Below are 24174 nucleotides of genomic sequence, written 5' to 3'. Positions count from 1 at the left end.
GAAGTGTGTTATTTCTTTATCATACAAACTCTTTATGCTGCCTCTTCCCCAATCGTAATCTGGCAACCTGCTAGTTTTCATAAAACATTTTTCCAAATTTCTGCTGATGGTATCTGCTTTCTCTTCCTCTCTGCTTCTTTGTTGTTTCTTCTTTTCTTTTTCTTTTTGATGGTGATCTCTAGCCTTGAAAGTAGAAATATACAGTGTCTGTATATTGTTGGTGTCAGTATCACATATATTCTGTTTATTCTATCAATGTATATTTTTATAAAAAATAAATACAGTAAACTAATTACTTTCATATATCTATGCCATTTCTCTTTATGTGGAGAATGCAGGTATTTTACACCCAAAGATTATCCCAGGAAAAATATAGGTCTTTTCAATAATGTGTGAGGCATACCCATGTCTGTATAAATCTATGATCACATACACATATACAGACAGACATACAGAGACACATGTGCCTCCTGCGCACCCACAATTTCATGCATAGGTTCACAAACATTCTTCCCAGTGGTAGGATTCAGCCAGTTCACACCTATTTGGGAGAACTGGTTGTTAATTTTCTAAGCAGTTCGAAGAACCGGTTGTTGGAAGAAATCTCATTTTGTTTTTGTCCCACTTTACAGGACTAATCTTGAAAGGAAGGAAACAGATTCATCATGTTCAATGTTGGATTACTGGGGAAAAAGGCTAAATAACAGACCCCTCTTTCTTAGATACAGTAATAGGCATTATTTTTAAAAGCTTACCTATGGAGGAAGGAGAATTTGTCAAATTCTGTTTTGTTTAATTTTTGAGCTTTGTGAATTGAAAATAATGTAGAAGGATTGACATAATAATTTATTCATATATGTGTGTGTGTGTATGTATATATATGGGAACTTTATAAGAAAAAAAATTCTACACGGGCTAACCCTTCCCCAAGTCTGGGAGATCAGCCAAGTTTTCAAAGTTTTACTGAAATCTTCAAGGTGGGAGCCAAATCCATCTCAAACATATTTCTCTGAGTTGTGTATATACTTTTGTATCTGCTTTTCCTACTATGCACATTTTCCAAACAATTATCCCAATTATTTTAAGTATTGTATTTGTTTTTGCTTCATTTAAATATTTTTATATGGACGGTTTCCTTGAATTGTGGATTTCAGCACCAGTGTGGATAATGTAGATAGAATTTTTTTTATTTCAATTCTATAAATTCAGAAACTGCAAATATGATAAATTAATTTTATCATATTTCTTATCCATCTGAAACTATATTCTGGAGAGGGCATTTTTCTTAATTAAAAGGATTAGCTTAAAATTACAGATGTTACTAAGGGTTCCCTCACCTTAATGTGCCGATACTAAAGATAGTGTATTCTAGGGAAAAGCAAAATTGCCAAAATAGTAACTGCGTGGGGTTGAAAAAAATGAACATAATTTTGTTTAGGTTAGTTAATAAGATTAAGAGTCATATGATTGCTATTAAAGGGGAGGATGTCATTTATAGTACTATGTATCGTAAAAGACAGATGATAAACCAGAGGTGATATTCAGCTGGTTCTGATCAGTTCTGATAACCGGTAGCGGACTTTTTGAGTAGTTTGGAGAACCGATAAATACCACCTCTGACTAGCTCTGCCCCCATCTATTCTCTGCCTCCCAAGTCCCAGCTGATTGGGATGACATTCGGATTTTGCAGTAACCTTCCTCTGCCATGCCATGCCATGCCATGCCCACCAAGCCACACCCACAGAACCAGTAGTAAAAAACCCATTGTTTAGCAAGCTAACAGGCCTAATGTACCAATATATAAGTTAAAAACAATTTTGTTTAGTAGCTAAAATATATGTTTTTGTGATTAATCTTTCCTCCTTTGCTTTTTTTCTGTCTTTTATGTAAATATATCAAAGAAAGAAGTGAAGTATATTTTAGGGAAATGTAAGCTGAAGAATGATATTTTACATAGGTGAGAACATGCAGATATCTGCTCCTTTTGGGGAAGTGCGTCTACAAATCACAAGATGCATTTGGCTTCAATAGAGGAAACATGATCCAGATTGCATTCATTTTTCTATATCTTCTTCAGTTAGCTGGCAGAAGAAAAGGTTCACATTACTGTTTAAAAACTTGGCAGAAGATTTGGAAAATATTTGTTTAGAAATGTGCTACTCCTCAAAGCCAGGTAGTACTGGGCTCTGGTCATAGCAGATGCCACATTTTTCTCTCTTAAATTAATATTGCCAGATAACTCAGTGATTTGAAGGGGTTGAAAATATAGAGAGGATCTTTTTTTGTCTTCTGTAGGGGAAGGCAAGAATCTGGAGAAGCAGTGGTTTCTGGGACTGTTTTCTTTTCAAGAAGCCCCTGCGGCTATGTAATTGCTAAGTGGAATTACATAATGTTTGCTTGTCTGCTGCTTTGCTTCTTGGCAGCACTCTGAAACATTCCATTAACACAGAGAGGATCTTCCGCCTTTGCTTTTACTACCTTTTGCATTCAAAATGTGTGATGCTTGTTTCCCTTCACAAGCACAACGAGGAAGCTGGGGCTATCGACATGCAGGCTGATGGGTAACTTGCTTAGAGTTAGGCACTGAAGAATTTTGAGTTCGAAATCGTTTGTTTGTTTTGTTTGCAGGCTGTCAAACTCCAGACTTTTTGTTTTATTTTATTTTTTTCATCAGATTAACTCTTAACTTTTAGTATCTAATGGGATCTTCCTATTGGCTAAATGTGGAACTTTTGTCCCCACCCCTAGCTGCTTCTAGTCATTAACCATCAAGACTTAGACCTAGAAGACTTAGAATAACTTTACTGTCGTTTTAATCCACATACATTAAAATGAATTTTGTTGTATACAGCTCTCAGAGTCACCATCTTTAGTTATACACTACATAAACATGACAAATAAATAAATAATTAAGCATATACCCATATGCCCACATATATTATATGACACAGACGAACAACCGTCTAGTTGGGATCTATACGTGCAGATAGCGAGAAAAATGAATTTTGTGAGTTTACCAGATGGATGACGTAGGGAACAAACTGTTACAGACTCGGTAGTCCTATAGAAATACTTCGAAACCTCCTTCCAGAGGGGAGCAACAGAAACAGACCGTAGAGTGGGTGTATGAGGTGTCTAACAAAGCTTTGAGTTCTAAGCACATAGCACTTATAAGCGATATCCTGAATAACTGGAAGCAAGCTTTCTATCATCTTCTCAGCTGTCCTTACCACTCTCTGTAGGGACCTTTTATCTGACACATTGCTACCACCAAACCAAATAGTGATGCTGTTTATTAAAACACTCTCAATCATGCCTTTGTAAAAAATGGCCAAAACGGAAGGAAAAAGATGTTATCCTCATCCGATGCAGGAAATACAGACGCTGGTTTGCATTCTTCACTACGAATGATCTGAAGAGAGATCAATTCAGATTGTTACTTCTCTCCCCAGATACTTAATACTGTTGACCACCTCTACAGCTGCATCCTTGATACTGAGTGGAGTATGACTATTTCAGTTCTTTCTAAAATCTAGAATGATCTCCATTGTTTTATTAACATTTATAACCAGGTTACTTTTATTGCACCAGTCCACCAGAATCTTCATCTCTTCCCTATAAGCAACTTCACTATTGTTCCGGATAAGACCCACCATTTCCCTGTCATCTGCATACTTCACAATATGATAGATTCGGCACAGCAATTGTTGGTCATCAAGCTGAACAATAATGGACTCAAGACACAGCCCTATGGGGAACCTATACTCAAGGAGATGGAGTTGGAGACTTCTTCCAACTTACACACACTGGGGCCTGTCAATAAGGAAATCAAGTATCCAGTTATATAAAGGAGTATTAAAACCTAATAGGAAATACAGTTTCTTCACCAAATGCTGAGGAGTGGTTGTGTTGAATGACAAACAGAGCTGGGTGGAGTGGTTCATATGAAAATCTTGTTGATCTAGAGAAAATATGAAGGTCTGTGTCACAGGGGGTGCCAGAGTGATGAAGGTAGGCAGCTGCAACGTCTTCATTTTCACTTCCATAGATTGCTCACTTACAGCCTTACCTGATAAAATATGTGGGCCAGTTTTGTCCAAAACTAGAAGTAAATGCTGTTTTTTTGGGGGGAAAACCATCATAAAACATGATCAGCTGATCGCAAGATGCGGCAATGACCATCAATGCAAGCTGGTTGCCATATACCTGACATGCAGTAACTTGACTGTGAGGAGGAGGTATCATTGGAAGTTTGGAGCCAGATTGTAAGAATTTCTGGGGAGTCCTTGGAACTTTGAACAATTGCTAAGCATCTGATATTAAGTTGAGAACTACCTTTAACAAAGATGCTGAGCAAGATACAGAAATCTGTAACATTGACTTCCTGTCCAAGGAAACCTATTCTCCATCACTGATCTAATGCGCAACCTCTGTATATTGAAATCCATCCTGGGTGAAGCTTTTCTTGAAACGTATTTACAAGCAACTTTATCTTACATGACCTGTTTTGAGAACATTTTGACTAAATAAATAGTTAATATTGATCACAAATTCAATTCCCCTGTATACATTTAGATTATGTTAACCTGCATTGTCTTTTAATGGAGAATATTTAATATTTTGAGGTCTCCTTTGCTGTCTTGTAGTTCCTCCAAAACTCAAAGTTGATAGCAAGCCATGTGGTTTGAACGATGAGACAAAGAGGTGTATAATTCCCAGGGCATAATTCCATCCTAAAGTATACAGTGTCATATTGCAAGCGACAGGCATCCCACAGCTTTAGGGAGAAGAAAGGAGACAGAGAGCCTTTAGATTACATGTCAGACTTGACTGATGCATTCCTCTGGTTTACTGATGGAATGTGGTTTTGGGGGGAGCTCCCTTGCTGCCTTAAAATCTTACGCTGAATAGTGGTGGTAGGGACTTTAACAATAAAAGTGTGGTTTATTCAGATAGCTATAGTTTGCAAACAGTGGGCAATTTTTTCCTTGTTTGTGTTAAAATCTGCCTGCATTTAAAACTGGCAGATTTTTTCCTTTCCTTTCCTTTCTTTCTTTTTTTTAGGACTCAGGTTGCAATGATGTGGAAAAAGAATTTTCACTTGGATCACTCCCCTCCCTCCATGCTGAGACCAGTTCTTTTCTTTAGCCCCAAGGTGTCATATCTCTCAGCTCATTCCTTCCATTTCACTCTTTAATTCATCACCCTGGACCTTGTCTGTGGAAAATAGAGAAGGAAGCTTTTAAAGCTTGCCAAGCAATTTTCAAGCACTACTGTATTGTTCCCATGCTGTTTCCTTCCATCTTTTAGAAGTTTGAACTGAGAACTCAGTGCATGATAAAAGTGAAATTGCAGATGCGGATGTTTCTCTGTTTCTCAGGAAAGAATCCAATGTATAAAAAGCAGATCCTTTTTATTACATGGGCTCTCAAAATATTAGGAGTTCAGTAGTTGGATTTTTTGTGGGAAATAGGTATTTAAATCCAACTTCTTGTTTGGGATTTGAGGGTATTGTCAGGCATACTTTTCCCCTCTCTCCAAGCACGTACTAGTATCAGAAGTGTTCAATTTATATTCAACAAATGTTCAACAGCCTTTGTCTCTAGGTCCTTATTATTCGTAAATGTCCAGTTGTTTTTGGAGGGGCTTCTGTCCTTTGTTATCTTAAAGCTTAGAAACCAATAATAATCATATAAAAATGGAAACTTCCTTAATTTGATAAGGAATAGATTAGGCCATGATTCTATCTTTCTACTGCTTATTGTGTCAGGGACCAAAAAAGATTATAAAAACAGGTTACATTTGACTTGAACAAATTGTGAAGGGGTATTGTTATACTTAGGACTGAAGTGGCAATTGACACTGGGAAAAATGTATTAGTGGTATTAGTGTACTTGTCCATACCTTCATATTGCAACTCTAACAATCATTTTGATAGTACTTCACTATTGACCCCATGATTGTTATCCTGGGAATACTTAGATTGGCAGATTTAACAGTGTTGGTGTCAAATACAGGAATGAAAAAAAAAATCAGAATCCAAGCAGCAACTCCCCCCCACTTTCCCTTATCCTTAATTCATACTGATTTTTCCCGTTGGTGATGTAAAAGAAAACTGACTGGTTGTTCAGTATCAAAAGGCTAGTCTGAGGATGATAATGTGGCAGCGCAATTTGTAACTGAGGGAAAAGAGGTTAAGACAGAGGATAAGGAAGTCATTCTTACACAAGTCTGGCCAAATTTCAAACTAATTGACAAAACTATATCCACAGTGGTTTTAGGGTGTAAGAATGAAGCTGGAAATTATTTGATTTATTGCAGAATGGATATGATACTATGCAATCATACAGAAGCCAAACCAATCCAGGGATAACATAAATGCAGTTCTACTTTGAAAAAGTTCTGGAAGGTATAATTGGAGATTATTTTATTTCATTCCAAAAACAATTATTTGAGGTATAGATATATATATGGACCATGCACAGGGTCTAGTCGTTACATCTGCTCCTACCTGTTAAGAGTCAGAGGGTTCAATTCTGCCCATTTCTGTTCTTTTCTGCCTCCAGTAAATGATGTAAAACTCATTCTGGATGCAAAAGTTCATGATTTTTCAGATAGACAAATGTGTTATGATATTCAGAGTTAATACAGTAAAAAAAAAATCAACCCTCCCTCCCTTAGAAAACATTATTTCACTCTTAATCTTACTTTTCTCCAACTTAATAAACTCTTGGCAAATGATATATTCAATAGAAAAATTCCATAACTTTATAACAGGTTGAAGGAACAATACTATTCTTTTTACAACAAACTGGATTCACTGGGAAAAGTTGAAGTCTCTCTCTCTCTCTCTAACCTAGAGCCCTCGGCCCATAAAAGAAAAGAGTTTCTGTCAGGAAGGAGCCATTGAAGCCAGAGAATTGAGGAGCTGGATGTGTTCCATGAGTATCTACTGCCAAGGCCTTTAAAAACATTGTTTCTCTCTCAACCCATCTTTGGAAAAGTACTTCTAGCCAAATATAATCTGTTTTAATCACCAAAACTCTGTGTTCAAGTATTTACATTGGGGGGGGGGTGATTTTATCTTTCTCCTGATATCTCTTGGAACTTTGCTTGTTTGTGCTCATTCTTCTCTTTTTTGTTTTTAACAACAGCCAAAACTGGTCCAGAGAGATGGTACAGCCACAAATGCCAATGCGCCCCCCATGGAGTCCTTTCCCTGGGTGGGGCCGAAGACAGTGGTGCTGCACAAGAACCTTCAGGGCGGTTATGGCTTCACTCTCCGGCATTTCATTGTCTACCCCCCAGAATCAGCTGTACACACCAACGTGAAGGTAATGTGCTTTTGAATTTATAAAATACATGCAGTCATTTGGGAGCTGTGTATTTATCACACACTATATCAGAATATATTCCTGGAGGTACCTAGTATGCCATTTTGCTTAATCAAAGCAGGTCTTATATGTTCAGTTCTTGGAGAATTGGAACCTGCTTGTGAGGTGCATCATAGAAGAAAGGTAGGTTACATGTAAATACTATGGGGAAAAAACACCAACTCAAGATGTGTCGCTAATGTGATATTGGAGACACTGCTTCTGTTGCCCACCTTTTGTTTACATAAGTAAAGCTACATTTTATACTAGAAATAATTAATTGATTGCAGACTTCTCTCCCCCCCCCTTTAATGTGCGAAGGAAAGAAGAATCGGCTTATCTAGCTCAGAACTGACGCACATAATTTTTGGCAGGAGTCTCTTCGGCATGTTATGTTAAGTTAATGTTCAGTTCTGGCTGAAATTGTCCTGAATTAGCTACATTTGCAGCTACATGACATACTAACTAACCAATGAACTATAGGATTCACCTTCAAATAAGGGACTTTTTATCATTCATGAATGAATTACATGTGGTGATTTTGTTCTTTGATTTTGACTTACAGTCTTTTTCTTTGTTTTATTCTCTTTGATCCTCTCAGATTTCACTAGCACTTGTGTCCATGGTTGCCAATTGCACAGATTAGCACTGAAGTGCCCAAAGCAAACCCAACTGTTGACAAACTTAACTGCTTTTGTCCCCATTTCTTGTGCATCAGCCAATAAATTTCTTCCTCCTCTTTCTTTCAGGAACATTTATTGGCTTCTATATTTCTCTCCAAAGCTATTTTAGTAGTGTATCTAATTGCTTATTGGTATCTCAGGAATCAAACATATCTGCTTCTTTTTTCTGTTCTTCTCAAACATAAATAAGTTTCTTTTTTTAAACTCTTTTAGTAAACAGTAATAGCCTCATTACCTTTCAGATATATTGATTATAATTTCACTAAACATAGTGTGCCTATTAGTCAAAATAACTTGGAATTCTGGAAGGTGTACTTTAACATAATTGTGAGCACCAAGCCAGGAAAGGTAGGTATAGATTTGTAAATTCTTTATAACTGACCTGCCATATTATCCTGTGACAAAATCAGAAAGCTATTTTTTTATTTAAATTATTTTATTTTATTTTTTATTTCAGAAGTTTATATTGCTGCCTATTCACACATAGTGACTCAAGGCAGCTTACAACAATATAAAAACCACATATATAAAACAATAAAACTAATAAAACAGAATAATCATATAATACATTAATAAATAATATAATAAAATAACCCTCCCCCGGCAACAACATATCACACGAGCCATTTAATGGGCTCCATCCTGCTCGGCATTCCCCAGGAATGCGGGCAGAACCAGGTCTTTAGCCCCTTCCAGAAGAGTGTTGAGGGCCAATCTAACCTCTGGAGGAATGATATTCTAGAGAGAGGACCATCATGGAGAAGGCCCTTCTTCTGGGTCCCACCAGATGTATATCCCTAGGGCAGTGTTGGTGAACCTTTTCAGCACTGAGTGCCAAAACAGGAGCGTGTGCGTGCCCAGTTTTGGAGACCAGAAGAGCAGATGATTTTTTGGTTTCCCTCTCTGCTCGCCCCCCTGGTCCCTACTGATGACCTAGTTCTACATCCCTGGATAGGGAGAGAAAGTTGGGTGGGCAGTGCCGCCTCCCTTCGCTGGAAAGCTGGATCCCTTTCCCGGCCTTGGAGGCATTCCTGGGGCTCAGGTTGGGGGGTCAGCAGGCACTAGAGCTTCACCTCAACCCTGGCCAGGATGAAGTGCCCCTCCCAGCCCACCACTGAGAACAAGCCAGGGCAGCCCCCCCCCTTCCTGGCCCCTTCCCGGCCAGTACACCTCATACCCCTCGGCGGTGCCTTTCTGCATCCTGGCTGGCATGTCTCTTACCCCTAGCAGGGTGGGGTGGCCTCCAACCCAGCCAGTAAACACTGCCCCGCACCCTGTGCACCCAAGCTGTTCAGGTGCTCTGGACTGCGGATGTGCGTTGGTGATGCAGGGTGGAGGGCTGGGGCCATGCAAGAAGCCTGCTCAGGCGGGAAGGGAGGGAAGCTCTGGCCCACCCATTCTGGCTGGCAGCTCTGCCCCCCTTGCTCTTCTGGGTTTTGCCGCATCGGCCACTTGGTCATCACGCATTCAGGAGCGCTGGAAACCGGAAGAGCATCTGCCCGGTGCGCATGCATGTGCTGGGACGATGATCTTCTGGTTTCCACTGCATGCATGTGCACTGGCCAGCTGGTCTTCACATGTGCATGTGTGTCAGAAACTGGAAGGTCAGATGGCTGGATGTATCATTGTTGGTACATGTTGGTGGCTTTGTTTTGGCAGTCTAAAGTTTGATCTAGACACAAAAGAAGTTGAATTGGTTTTGGTTGGTGAATTTTTCCCTGGAAATATCTTGGCACTAAACCATATAAATATATAGATTACAAAAAGGACTTTCAAATGCATCTGAAAACATATAGGCACCCTGTAAATAACTCTCAGCATACAGTTAGCCTTCTCTTAGTTAGAGAAGGCCACTGAGCTAGCCTTTTCTCTTTCACAAAACCTCCTGAGAAAGGAGTAGAATCACTATAAAACTGTCCAATCCAGTGTCAGCCACCACCATAGATAAAAAGGTTAATGAGTCTCTGTGGATTTTACTCCACTAGCCATACCCCACTTTAGAGGGCAGAGCTTATCTCCAGTTCAAGGCCATTGAGCCAGGACTGTTTGAACACCTTTCTGTGGTCCTATGGCCAGCATGCGATCATGGAACACTACTGCTTTTCCACCAAAGTGGTACCTATTTATTGAGCAGCATGATGGCTCACTGGTTAAGAAGCTGTCAGCTGGATGTCCCAGATTTGAGACCTGAGTACCAGGGGACTGGGTGAGATCTTCTTGTTGTTCTAGGTCCTGCCAACCAGAAGTTTGAAAGCACTTTGGTAGAAAAGTAACAGTATTCTACCAGTTAGACCAAACCACAAATCAACCCCAGAAGACTAAGACGTTTATTGAGATTGGCTATAATAACAAGCTTTCAAGTCTGATTGTGCTGTGCCTCCTCCCCTTTTTTATATCCACATGAATTTGTTGTCTGTCTGAGACACTTACATGCAGTTTCTGCTTGTTTTGGACTTAAGCCATACTTTTTTTCTTCATCACTTGGTAAAGGATCTGTCAAGGTCATCTCCTTTATTCTTCAGATACCAGAATCAATGGTATTGAAGGACATTAAAGATTATTTATTTAATTGGTCACTCATTTGGTACATCATCGGTAAACAGCACATCTTATCAAATCAAATCTTTATTACTTTATTACTTCATAGTAATTCTTTATTACTTCATAGTAATAAAGTAAATCTTTTACTTTATTACTTCATAGACCAGCATCAGTAAGCAGCAATACATCCACATAAAACAACACAGTAAACCAATAATAAAAACAAAGACCGATCATCAGATCATAAGAGGCACACACCTTCTATTCAGCTCCTAACAATGGTTATCTACCAACAGAACCAATACCATTTTCATCCCAGACTTGTATTCAGACTGAAAAAGTCTAGATAATTCTCTTCTTTTAGATATTTCTAGATTATTTTCTTCAATTGGAGCATGTTTCTTAAAATTTGGTCCTATGATCTTAGAGATCCAAGACACTCTGAGGAGACTTTGAAATTAAAATGATTTGCTGTTCTATGTTGAAAAAAATAATATTATTAGAATATTATTAGATATTCTAGATATTCTAATATTATCTAATATAATATTAAAATCCCATCAAAAAATCATGAAAAACAATAGCACCAGCTATTGTAAATATTGATAAATATAATCCATACAAGCAAAAGTTTTTTTAGAGTCCTCCTTAATTTTTAAAAGTGGGAAAGGATCCTGAGAGAGTAAAATTAAGAAACATTGATTTAGAGCAGTGGTTCCCAAACTTGGTAACTTTAAGACTTGTGGACTTCAACTCCCAGAATTCTCCAGCCAGCAGAGCTCTGCTGGCTGGAGAATTCTGGGAGTTGAAGTCCACAAGTCTTAAAGTTGCCAAGTTTGGGAACCACTGATTTAGAGCATTCTATAACTCACTATCTTCTCAGCAACACCAAAGGGAAAGCTTGGAGTTTGGGCAATAGTTACATATGGCCAATAGTTAGAGGGCCTCTTAAGGAGACAGCACATCATCGCTATTTCGAGGCTGTTCACAATTATCCTTCCCAAAGTGAGGCATTGATCACTCAGGGTTCTGGTCTGCATAGGGACTTCCTGGTAATATGTTGTCGCTTTGTCATAGACCAAAAGAAGCTCTGATTATGATGACAATATGATGCCATCGGTGAAAATTCAAGACCTGTAGAGTTTTGAGCAACTTTGTTAGCAAAATGCGGTGCAAAAGAGTCATGATTTCCAACAGAAGATCTACCAGCATATCCTTTTGCAACATGGAATTGGATATTTTAAACAAGGCACCAATGAAAGGAGGAGAAGTTGTTTTCTTACTATGTAGTCTTAAACCTTGTGTTATACACATATATAGCCAAATTACCTTTTTATCAACTTAAAACAATGTTGTAAGAGATCTTTTCCCAACATACACACTTTTCTTCAAATTGGTTCATACAAAGATGGACCTACTAACAAACTGCTTCATAGTAAGATGGACCCATCATCCCATATTGCTATTAGTACTATTGTAGTCATATAGTGGCTGGCACCCTAATAAAAAGGCATCTTCATGGAACAACACACAAACCTAACTTTAAGGCACTAAACTCATCATAAGGACCAGGGTAAGACTAGCCTTTCCAGTGCAGGATCCTTCCAATCTTTCATATTGTGACCCAACAGTGTTTTTCCTCTTCACAGTGAATTCTAGTTGGTATAAGTAGTGCACTTCTGAGTTCTCTCTCACATCCAAGTAAGGAGAATAATGACAGTCTTCACTCCCAATTTCCCCACCCCATGTAGTCTAGGAAGACATGTTAAGTCATATACTTTTTCAATGAGGGGAAAAAATGTCCATTTTTATGTGGTTGGTTACAGCAAATTCAGGATCCTTCAGCCAAATAGGAACGAAGACAATAGATAATTAGCCCTCAATACAGGTTTTCTAGGCGCTGTATGGTTTTTGTCTGGGTAAAGTTCTCCCTAACTCATCTATACTGAGATGGGAAGAATCATCTCCATCTCTTTGTTCAGTGGTTGCAACCCAGAGATTTTCCATTTCAGTTTGCTAAGTTGTCATGGATATAAATGACCAGTGGAGGATTCTTAGCCCTCCCAGATAAATCAGGCAGGAAATATAATAAGATAAACTAATTCTACTTAGTTTAGCCTTAAACTAAGTAGAATTAGTTTATTAGTTTAGTTTATCTTATTATATTTCCTGTCTGATAACAGAATTTTGCAAATCTGAAAACACAAACTTCATGCTCCCTCTTTTAGTCATTTGAGCCATTAGGCACACTAAGCCTTTTCCCCCAAGTTTCTTTTTCTGACTATAAAGTGACTGCACTGTCTTGTCTAATTTATCTTCGGCATCTCTCTTTCCCTAAGGTCATTCTTACATTCTCTCACAGAGTCTATGTCCTTTCTCAAGACTCAATCAAATATATCCAGACTATCTGCATTGCAAGGTATTATTTTATTGCTTCTTGTCTCCCTATTGTTCTACTGTATACAGTAGTAAGGGAGGTGCAGTGGATAAGCAGTTAAAGATGCTGAGCTTGTCAGCAGGAGACGCTGATCTTTTCAAGCCAGAGAGCCTGGGGTTCAAGACCTGAACTCTGCACAATGGGGTGAGCTCCCATTATTTGTCCTAGCTCCTACTCATCTAGCAGATTGAAAGCATGCAAATGCAAGTAGATAAATAAATATCACTTCGTTGGGAAGGTCATATGATTTGGCATATATTCATGTTGGGCACATGGCCACAGATATATTTTAGGACAACGCGGGATCACTGGGTTAAGAAACAGAGAAGAGCACCACTCCTTAGAAATGACTGGAGAGGGAAAATCTTTACCTTTGCACAGTAGAAATGAGTTTTGATACAAATAATGTGCAGTTTGTGGAGCCTTTTTTAGCAATGAGACAACAAAGATGATTTTTTTTATTAGCAAGTCAATTTTTTTTGGAATTTCTCACAGATAGTTCTCAATTTACGACTGCAATTGAGCCTGCAATTTTGGTCATAGGTTGTGATCATTGTAAATCAGGTCACCACATGATCACACTTGATTTTATTACCTTTTTTGCAGCAGTTGTTAAGCGAATGCAGCAGTTGTAAAGAGAATGCCATTATTGTTAAGCAAACTCATTGCTTGCTTTTTCAAATGGCTATAACTGTGGTCCAGTTGCCAAGCACCCAACATGCATTCATGTGACTATGAGGGAGAGGCCCATACATCAGAACTTCAAATCCATACAGCTTTTTCAGGGTCTATTGTACAATTTCAAAAGGTCTCCAAGTGACTAAATGTAAGTTGAAGACTACCTTACATGATACAAATCTCTAGACCCTCAAGCGTCTATTTATTTTTGATTGATACAATAAATATTAATAAAGTATAAGAAAACAATTCAGGAATGAATCTCTCATGCACATTATTTATAAAAACACATTGTGATTACAGTTTATGTCGTTATTTACGGTAATTTTAAAGAGACCTCTAGCTTTTGGTTAGAACCACAAGATCTTTATTATTGTAATTTGGTGTCCTTTGAATTACCAAATTGGGTGCAGAAGTACAGCACTTCCATTTTTGAAAGTTATAAGCCTCATCTCTATTTGTCTTACCATGCCATTCCACACTCACTGAATCTGTTTCTAAATGGCTGAAAACAACTACTTCTGTATGTCCTGTTCTGTTCAGATATAATATCTGGTGTGTAGAGCCAGCTTTCCACTGACAGACCAAAGAATTTACCCCCTCTTTTTCTTCTTTTTTTTGCTTTTGTCATTTCAGAAAGAGAAAATGGGTCCTTTGCCAGATAAGTTCAAAGGCATTGGAGGGTGGCAGGAAAAGAGATGGGTTTAGGATGTGTTAAACCACTCCCTGTCTGTTTCATTTCTGCAGTGTCAGCTCCATCTGTACAAAAGGGTGACTGTTATGTTCCATGGTTTGGACAAAAGGCTGCCCCTCTTCTCTCTAACCCCCTCCCCTCTTTAGATAGAGCCAACCAAAAATTGGCTCTGTTCTCTGTTGGTCCCTTTCTCCACCCAAGAATTAAATCTCTATCCAAAGTTCTTTCTTTGTGACAGGAGTTCTAAAACTTTTGAGTGATCTAAAAGTTTTTTTGTTTTGTTATTGTACTGGGAAAGTTTGGCCAGTGCGGGAAACAGCTGAGGACCTCAAAGGAAAAGCAGCAGCATTGGTAAAAGAGAAAAGAAAGACAGCCAACTAGATAGGTGAAACTCTGGGAAAAACAAGTTTGAGGAAGAGCCCTTTTGGATGAAGGCACAAGGCAGAGTAAGGATATGTTGATGGTATCTTACTTGGAGAGGAGGACAAGCAATGCTAGAGAAATATGAGAATAAAGATAAAGAATACAGATAATGCTATGGTAAATAAGAACATATGATAAACCAGACCACTGGTATGTACTGTGTGTATTTATATGTTGGCAACTCCATTCAGAGTTATGGTGGCTTACAAGCAAGGATTTAAAATATTCATTGTACAACACAAAAATGTAAGTGATAAAACACCCATAATAAATATATAAACATAAACATATGTAAGAATGATATTAAATGTCTACTATAAACATCTCAACCCAAACAATAATATTCTAGCATCCCAATAGGATGATTAATAAAAAACAATATTAATCTTGCAATAAGAATCATCAACAAGGCAATCCTGAAGCCTTTAAGAATAGTTTTTCCTTCAACCATTTTGGGAAACCTGTCACAGAGTCTATTGAGTTCAGTTCCTTGTAGCAGTTTTAACTTCTCTTGTGTTGCCCTAGGACCAGGATCGCGAACCTATGGCACGCGTGGCACAGATGGCATGCAGAGCCATTTGTCAGGGCATGCGAGGCATTGCCCTGTCATCTGGCCAGCGCGCATGCGCAGGCTGGCCACTGAATTCAGCCTTTTTTAAAGCCATTTTTTGTCTTCCCCAGACTCCAGAGGCTTTATAGGGGCCTGGGGAGGGCGAAAACAGCCTCCCGCCCCCCCTGGACGCCCTCCGGAGGCTTTAGGAGCTTCCCTGAAGCCTCCAGAGAGCCAAAAAATGGTCCTATGGGCAAACCAGAGGTTCGGGAGCGGACTTCCTGTTTGCTTGTAGGGCCGGTTTAAGCCCTACAAGCAAACTGGAAGTCCGTTCCTGAACTTGCAGTTTGCCCATAGGGCTGTTTTGTGCGCTCCGGGGGGTTGGGGGAGGCTGTTTTCGCCCTCCTCAGGCCCCTATAAAGCCTCTGGAGCCTGAGGAGGGTGAAAAAAAATGCAAAATATGGGGAGAGCACCTGTCATGCACACATGTGCACTGTGGGAGTTGCACATTGCATTATGGGTGCGGCACACCCACGCATGACCCCCCCCTGCGCTCCCCCCGCTTATGGCACACAAGCCAAAAAAGGTTTTCCATTGCTGCACTAGGATAATTGGAGGTTAGACTGTGAGCATTCTATTTCCTTTTGCAGCGTTTTGTATTTTGTGATTTTTGTCCAGTTCTTTTCTCATCTGATATTGTCAGGTAGTGCCACATCCATTATCTAGACTTTTTTTTGTCTTTATTATCAATAGTTGTTAAATCTGGGGCATTATGTGTCAAGTGCTTCTCTGTTTGAATTCTTAAATCACAGAGCATTTTAGCTTCTTCATTTACTACTATGCTTTCTGTTTTATGGCTCCACTAGTTTTGATTTGCAGGCAAATGATACTTCCTACAGGCATTCCAATGCACCATTGTTGCTATTTTGTTGTGGTGTTCTTTGCAGTCACTTTGTACTTTGTGGGATCGTGCAATAGCTGTGTAGCTTTCCTCTATTTACAGATGCCTGAAAAGCTTATATGGTTGTCAAATTGACAGTTTGGCAAGCATGCATTTTTGGTATTCAGATATCTTCCATTTCCCAAGGCTGATGAACCATGCAGTCTATTCATTTTTGTCTGCATTATTACGAGGTTATGTATATACACATACACTCTTATATATTGTGTCACGTCATATATATCATATTCCTTTCATGTAATGTAATGTCATATTTCAAGTTTCTTTCATATAAGTCACTTGAAAGGTAGGATATCAGTCTTCTTAATAAATACATTTTTCATATGCTTTATAGGACCAAGACATTTCTATTTTTGTTTCAAGCCAAACATTGTTCGTCTTGAAAAATATTTCATTAGATATTTATGTCTTCCTTGAAAAACAGTTTATTAGATATTTATCTTTTTAAATATTTCGTGTCATTGTTTTACTTGCTATCTGTAGTGGTAGCATAACTTAAAAAAAAAACTCTTTTCCTTTTTTGACTGCTGCTGTTTCTTTCTTGGATTTGTCACAATGTTAAAGGGATAAGAACCTTGAGACATTTCAATCAATCATGGGATTTTACAATGAAAAGTAACAACAAAATACTACATAGTCAATCAGATTTGATTACAGAATCAAATGGCCTTGAGAACAAGTGAAATCAAGTAAAAATTATGGAGAAGTAATGTCAATGAATTAGTAAACATTTTTAATGAGGTGTGCCAAATAATATAGTTAGAGATAGTTTTGATTATTAATATGTAGATTTCTTGCAAAAGCTGAAAATAATATTCAAATCAGCATGTCTTTTTTCTGATATTTTGCATTTATTTCTATATAATGAAGAACTTTCTGTTCACTTAGCAAGCTCCTTTCCTGCAATGCTTGCCCCATGGAGCTTATAATAAAAATTAGAAACAATAAAGAAGATGTGAGAAGAGAAGGATGAGAGTAATATAGGAACGAATGGAAGCAGATTAATTCCTACAAGGTTTTTTTTTTTTTTTTTGGTCTTCCCTTGTTCCATTGAGCATGTTTGTTTAGCACCACCATTCTTTCTCTCTCAGCATGGTGGTTTTTGACTCTGGAGCCAGATTATATAAAAAGTTAAGTGAAGAAACCAAACCAGGAAGAGGGCCTTCAGCAGTCTTTTTGAAAGATTCCCATCTCTAGGGCAAGGTGGAGGCACCCCAGCAGGGTGAGGCTCCAGATCCAGGGGCTGGGTTTCGATGGAAATGATTCATTAGGGTGGGAGCAAGAAACCATGTCTTTCATACCAATGATTTTTTTTTTACCAACTGCTGAAAGATGACTTCATTGCTTCTTTGTGCCCCATGGGAAAATAGGTTACCTTGTGCTTGCAATGGAAAGTACGAAAGACACCAGCTGCCAGAAGCAAATAGGAAACGACTAAGAGATAGGTGTATGAACAAAACAGAATTACAACTAGGGATTTTCTCTCTGTTGTCTGTGCTCCATCCTTTCTGGCTCTTGATTGTATTTATCATCTTAACCAGAACAGAAAATTCCATGAAACAAATAGAGCTAGTAAAAAAAAAGAAGAAGCAAACTTGAGATTAACAATACCAGTAACAACTTCATAGTGGTGACATTCAGTTGCCATTCTGAATGGAAATATAAATAGGATAGGATAGGATAGGATAGGATAGGATAGTAGTAGTAGTAGTAGTAGTAGTAGTAGTAGTAGTAGTAGTAGTAGTAGTAGTAGTAGTTTATTGTCATTGCACCTTGTACAATGAAATTAAATGCCATCTTCAGTGTACATTATACATAAGAAAGCTATAAAAATAAAACAAAAACACTTATCATTCACATTCTATGGAGATGAATTGAAAACCCCTGATATTGCATTAATATTGCATTATACAGTAGAATTCAATATTATTATTGCTCTGGGATATAAACTGTATTTGTCCTTGTTTTTATTGTCCTATACTGTCTGCCAGATAGTTTTTTTAAAAAAGGGTGCCCAGGTTGAAATGGATCTTTAAGAATGTTTTGAACTTTCTTAAGGCAGCGGAAGCAGAGGTGGTTTCCTCCCAGTCCTGTCCGGTACACCAGAAGAGGTAGTGAAAATCTGGTATACCGCCCCCCCCCCCCCGAAACTCCATCAGAAACTTTTTTTTAATGCCCTTTTTCCCTGCCGGTTCTGGCAAGGAAAAAGAGGTTTTAAAAATGAAAAGAGAGAGAGAGGAAGGTGGAAAGGGAGGAAGGAAGGAAAGGGAGAAAGAAAAAGAAATAAAAAAGAAAGAAGGAATTTTACTTTTTAACCGGGATTCAGCAAAGTAGGAGAAAAAATGTTGTTGCTTTAAATCAGAACTGAGCATGCCTGCTGTGGAATTCTGGGAGTTGAAGTCCACAAGTCTTAATGCTACAAACTTTAAATTGAAACCTGCTTTAAATTGAAAAGCTGCTCAAAAGGAAGTTTGCAAAGTGACATTCAGCAGTTTCTGGGTCAACTGAACAACAAACTGGATAAAAGATAGATTCTTATGTGGTTCTATGTTTTTGAAGTTTTGGGGTTTGTGCAATATGGGCTTTGTGTTTCTAAAAGGGTTTGGGTTATTCCCTGCTTGTGAATGGAGCCAAACTTTCTATAGGCTCATCTCATTATCTACCTGGCAGACATGTGGAATGAGGCTTTCTGGGAATAATATTTTATTTGAAGCGGGGGGTTGGTTGCTTCCCACAGAGGGAAGGGAAAAAGGAAGGAAGGAAGGAAGGAAGGAAGTAAAACAGCATAGCAATTTAGGACTAGAAGGCTACTCAGAGGTTATCTAGTCCAACCCCCTGCTGTAGCAGGAAACCTTACATTGTCTGGATTATTTGGGTTCCTCTAACAGAGAGGAAAATTGCCAGAAAGGAGAAGGAATTTACTAGGACAAGGCTGCCATGCAGAGGAAGGCAGAGATAATACTTGACTTATGACAATTGAGCCCAAAATTTTGGTTGCTAAGCAAGAGTGTTGTTAAGTTAGCTTCCCCACATTTTACCTAATCCATGACATCTCCTGTTGAGTGACATCAAGTTGGCCATGCCCACCCAGTCACATGACCACTAAGCCACCCCCACAAAAAGGCGACACCCACAGAATAGGTAGTAAAAAAAATTGAACCCTACACCTGAGTGGAAGCCATAAAGCTCTTCCAAAGAGAGGGGATAGGATGGGATAGGGGATAGGATAGGATAGGATAGGATAGGATAGAATAAAATAGAATAGAATAACACTTGGAAGGGATCTTGGAGGTCTTCTGGTCCAACCCCATGCTTAGACAGGAAACCCTATACCACTTCAGACAAATGGTTATCCAATCTCTTTAAAACTTCCAGTGTTGGACCATTTTTAACTTCTGGGGGCATTATGCATTTTCCATAAAAAGAATTCTGAAGATTTCAAGTTGAATCAGTTATGAAAACTATTGTGATTTCTTAATTATGGAATCCAAATTTGGATAAGAAGCAAATAAGAAACCATTAATTTTAATTGCAGTTTGTCAAACAAATCTAGTCAGTGCTCCTTATCTTAATAAACAAACTGCAGAAGAGACATCTCTCGTTTATTTGCCCTGGGAGGAGCCAGGTGTAACGATCTAAGTAACTTGCATAAGAATGTATTGCCCATTTGTAATTAAATATATGTTTTAGAATTTTGATGGAAATTGACACACAGATATTTCAATAACAAGCTAGAGAGAGAAATAATGGTTGTCAAAAGGCCACTCTGGTGAAGTGTTGGCATCCAAAAGAGAGCTTCTGGTGAACATTTTAAAACTGCTGATGTTTTAAATACAGGAGCAGTAAATTTTTCAGTAATTTGGCTTGACAGATCTAGACACCACTGTGAAGTGCCATGCACGCATTATCTCCCACTAAGTTTTTGAGTATAGAAAAGAGCAGAAGATCCATTGATCAGTTTTTAGACAATTGCCTATTCACATCTGTAAATCTGGCATAAAGTGAACTTTAGCCTAACCCAAGTATTGTGCTATCACACTATTATTATTCCTTAAGTTTATTACGGGACCCTAAGTCTTCAGTGTTGTTTCATAAATTAAAGATTCTTTGTTGAAAGATTTTATTATCTGAATTAGTCTTTGCAGTGCAAAATATGCCCATTCATCCATCCCACCATCTTGCCATATTATTCTAAAACTAGCATCATAGATTTGCATCAACTGCAGTGATGGGGGAAATACTGTATATTACGAACAGAGTTGTATTGCTCCATCACTTTCTTTCCTCTTACAGATGCCTATTCTCACTTTCAGTTCTTCCTAAATAGCCATATATTATTGGCAAATGGCATAGAATTTCTGTTTCTGGGCTTCCCTTTCTGTGATTCAAACAGGAGTGAATGCTGTTAGAGCCAAATTAAACGGGCATCTTTGGTGTTTAGTCATGCCAGCACATGACCATGGAGACGTCTTCAGACAGCTCTGGTTCTTCGGCTTTGAAATGGAGATGAGCACCGCCCCCTTGGAACAACTAGCACATGTGTGTGAGGCGAACCTTTATCTTTAGAGCTACCTGATTTGCTTCCCTTTCTTCTGAAAAAATACTTTAATGAAAAAGATCTAAATGTAAAATAACTTTTAGCAATAATAGAGACTTCCTTTCTAAGATCAACATAAGCATCCAGTATGATCACAACAACTTTTGAGACACACCTTGGAGCTAAAAGACATAAAATATTTGTTTACCAGATTTGTCTATGAATGCTGCACACAAGCGTTATCCTACAGCTCCATAATGGAAGTACTATGAGCTTTTCCTGCCTCTATTCTTCTTTTCAAGCGTTTTGTGTTACGAAAAAGGGATTTATGATAGAATTGATGCAGAACATTCCCTTGGAGTACCATCATATTTTACATTCTGGGGAAAACATTCACATATTCCTTAAACGGTCTTAAAACGCATTAAAACTCAAGTAATTATGAGAACAGACAGGTCTGTTTCCATTACTTCTAAGAATGCCACTACACTGTCTGCATATGCTAATTAATATAGTGCTATTGGTGTATATTTAGAAAGAACAGGAATGACTGGTCTCTATCTCTACAAGTTTAAAATCTTTAGTTGTAAGGAAATTCCAGATAAATTAGAGACATGGGTAGTTAAGCCAGGGGAGATTATGCAATGATTTCAATTACACATGCTTTGATTGAGTTATAGAAAATATATATTTACAGAAACCTAGTACACTTCATGGATATTAATAATTTTTTGTGATGGACTAAGAAGAAAAGTCAATGAACTAAGTTTTACAGTGGTGAGTAATTCCACAAGAATCAAGGAGGAAGAGAAGATGATAATTAGGAATAAGGTTTGGAATGGGAGTCTGAGTGGCTCATCATTCTCATACCCCCTCAATCATTCTGTGCCCATGCCTGAAAGAATTGGATTTCAGAAAGGTGTGTGTTTCTACAGGTGATATAAGCAAACATGATGTATTGCATAGTGTGGGGAGAAGGAAAAAATCTCTTTTGCAAAATCTCTTTTCCTATTAAATTTGCTGTTAAACAAGTGCATACAGTTGAAGTGGCAATAGTTCTCTGCATCCTCCAGCAAAGCAGAGAATTGTAGTTTAGCCTATCCCATCATCTCAGAAACTCAATTTCTGCCTTACTAGAACCAGTCAGATACTATAAAAATGACTTTGTTTAGCATCTTCATTTCTGCATTCCTATATTTTTATGGCTTCATATTTGAATATATGTTAGCTGAAGGGTCTGTTTTTAAGAATCTTACATTTTGATATGAGTTGACAAGATCTAATTCTCAGAGGAGAAAAGACATTGAGTTAGGAATAAAGGAAGGTGCTACAGCCTTTTGAGATAATCAAGGAAATATGCTGGTATTAAGGTTTGAAATCAAAGTCTCACTTCAAATTAGTTCTCAGGCAGAAGCTTCAGAGATTTAATTTATACTTAACTGCAAGAAAAAAAATATTCAAAATAATACAACATTAAATTTGATAAAGGTATACACATACATACATTATCAGCATAAATATAACATACATACATACATATATACATATACCTCTTACTTATAGTTTCCAATTGTCACTGTGTTCATATGGATGAGACTTGGAGCAGGAAGCAAGAATTGTTTTCTGGAAACTTCCATCCTATTTCCCTTTGTTGAAAAAAATGCAATTTAGGAAAGGGAATGCTCCCTCCTCTTGGGATTGGATTATTGAAATATAACTGTTTTTTCTTATGTATTAGCTCGAGAAATTCAAATCTATATTTATAAAGTAAATTGAACCAATCATCCCTAAACTTGATTAATTAATCAAATAGTTAAGAAGATGTTTAATTGCTCATTCAGTGACTCAGGAACTGGCCTTTTTGATCAAAAATATCCTGACACTAAGATGATTTGCACAGTACTGTTGCTACAATAACAGAGTTGGCAATACATCCCAGGGAGGTTTAGCCCACCTGGCCAATGTCCTTTTGGCTTAAATGTTGAGGAACAGGATGTGGATCATAGTTTCCTTTTGTAATAACAGTGAAACTTAATGGGAAATTAAAACCTTCATAGAAACATTTTTGTTTAACAGCTGGAACAGAATCATTTTCTAACTGATCACAGTACAGAAAAGAGATTTGCTTCCTTGTCATTCTTATCCAGCATTGTACTAAGAAAACCATTGTACTCTGAACTCTTCTCTCAAAAAGCGCTAACTGTGATGGGTGGGTAGCTTTTATATTTTCCTTCCTTTCCTCCTCTTTTCCTTGGCTTTAATTGTACACACTGTACATGCACATTGTTTTTCTGCTGATTTGGGTAGTGGGAGTGGAACAGGGAACTGGTTTTTTCCCCTTTACAGGCTGATGTTGAGTTTTCTGGATTTGACATCTGTTTGGTGTGGTTAGCTCTTCTATTTTAAGGCTGGTTTGAATTATATGTAATTTTATGCTTAGCTTAACTGAAAACGTAAAAGCAAAGTTGGCCAAAGTTTGTATGTAGAATAGAAGATTGCAATATAGAAGCTGAAAATGGGATGCTATTTATGAGAAATAACAAATTTAATTTATCAGGTGACTATTAATTAAGGAATCATTCTAAGTTAGTTGTGGTACAGGGTACAAGACCATGAGAACTCTTCAGTTTAAATGGTAAAATGTAAGCTAATATATGCCTTAAACGCACTCATCTTTGGCTTGATTGTAGCCTTGAATATCTTGGACTTTCTGATAAATCATATTAGCTTTTGAAAAGAATACATAATAGCAGAGAGGCCATAATTCTATAGTAAAATATTTTATTTAAAGAAGCTTTGAGATAAAGCAAGATGAGTACCTGGATAATTGACTTACATGATAGCTTCAAATGCTGATATGGATCTTATAAATTACATACATAGCTGCATACCTGTTCTGGTCAACAGTATAAATCAGGGAAGCCATTAAATGCTTTAGAAGCTACATAATTTGATGGATGTCACATTTAAAGTAATCTTCCCTTAAAATCTACAAATAAATGTTCCAATGATTGAACACTAGTCACTATATAGGTGAAACTCGAAAAATTAGAATATCGTGCAAAAGTTCATTTATTTCAGTAATGCACTTGAAAGGTGAAACTAATATATGAGATAGACACATTACATGCAAAGCAAGATAGTTCAAGCTGTGATTTGTCATAATTGTGATGATTATGGCTTACAGCTCATGAAAACCCCAAATCCAAAATCTCAGAAAATTAGAATATTACATGCAATCAATAAAATAAGGATTGTACATAAAACAATATCGGATCTCTGAAAAGTATAAGCATA

General features: G+C 37.8%; 1 protein-coding gene across 7 annotated transcripts in view; it reads left to right on the top strand.

Annotated features, from left to right (window-relative positions):
- The window catches only part of ARHGAP23 (Rho GTPase activating protein 23), a 218195-nt gene that overhangs the window by 101936 nt on the left and 92085 nt on the right, over nucleotides 1-24174 (top strand). For all 7 annotated transcript variants that reach the window (XM_087713561.1, XM_087713557.1, XM_087713560.1 and 4 more), the window contains exon 2: nucleotides 7155-7334. In XM_087713561.1, coding sequence (XP_087569687.1) covers nucleotides 7155-7334 — 180 coding nt within the window. The remainder of the gene's footprint in view (nucleotides 1-7154; nucleotides 7335-24174) is intronic.

This window comes from Thamnophis sirtalis, unplaced genomic scaffold (assembly GCF_051295495.1).
Source record: "Thamnophis sirtalis isolate CommonGarterSnake01/CBP01778 unplaced genomic scaffold, rThaSir2_p1.2 scaffold_4, whole genome shotgun sequence".
Lineage (NCBI taxonomy): Eukaryota > Metazoa > Chordata > Lepidosauria > Squamata > Natricidae > Thamnophis > Thamnophis sirtalis.
This window is presented reverse-complemented; position numbering and strand designations above follow the sequence as displayed.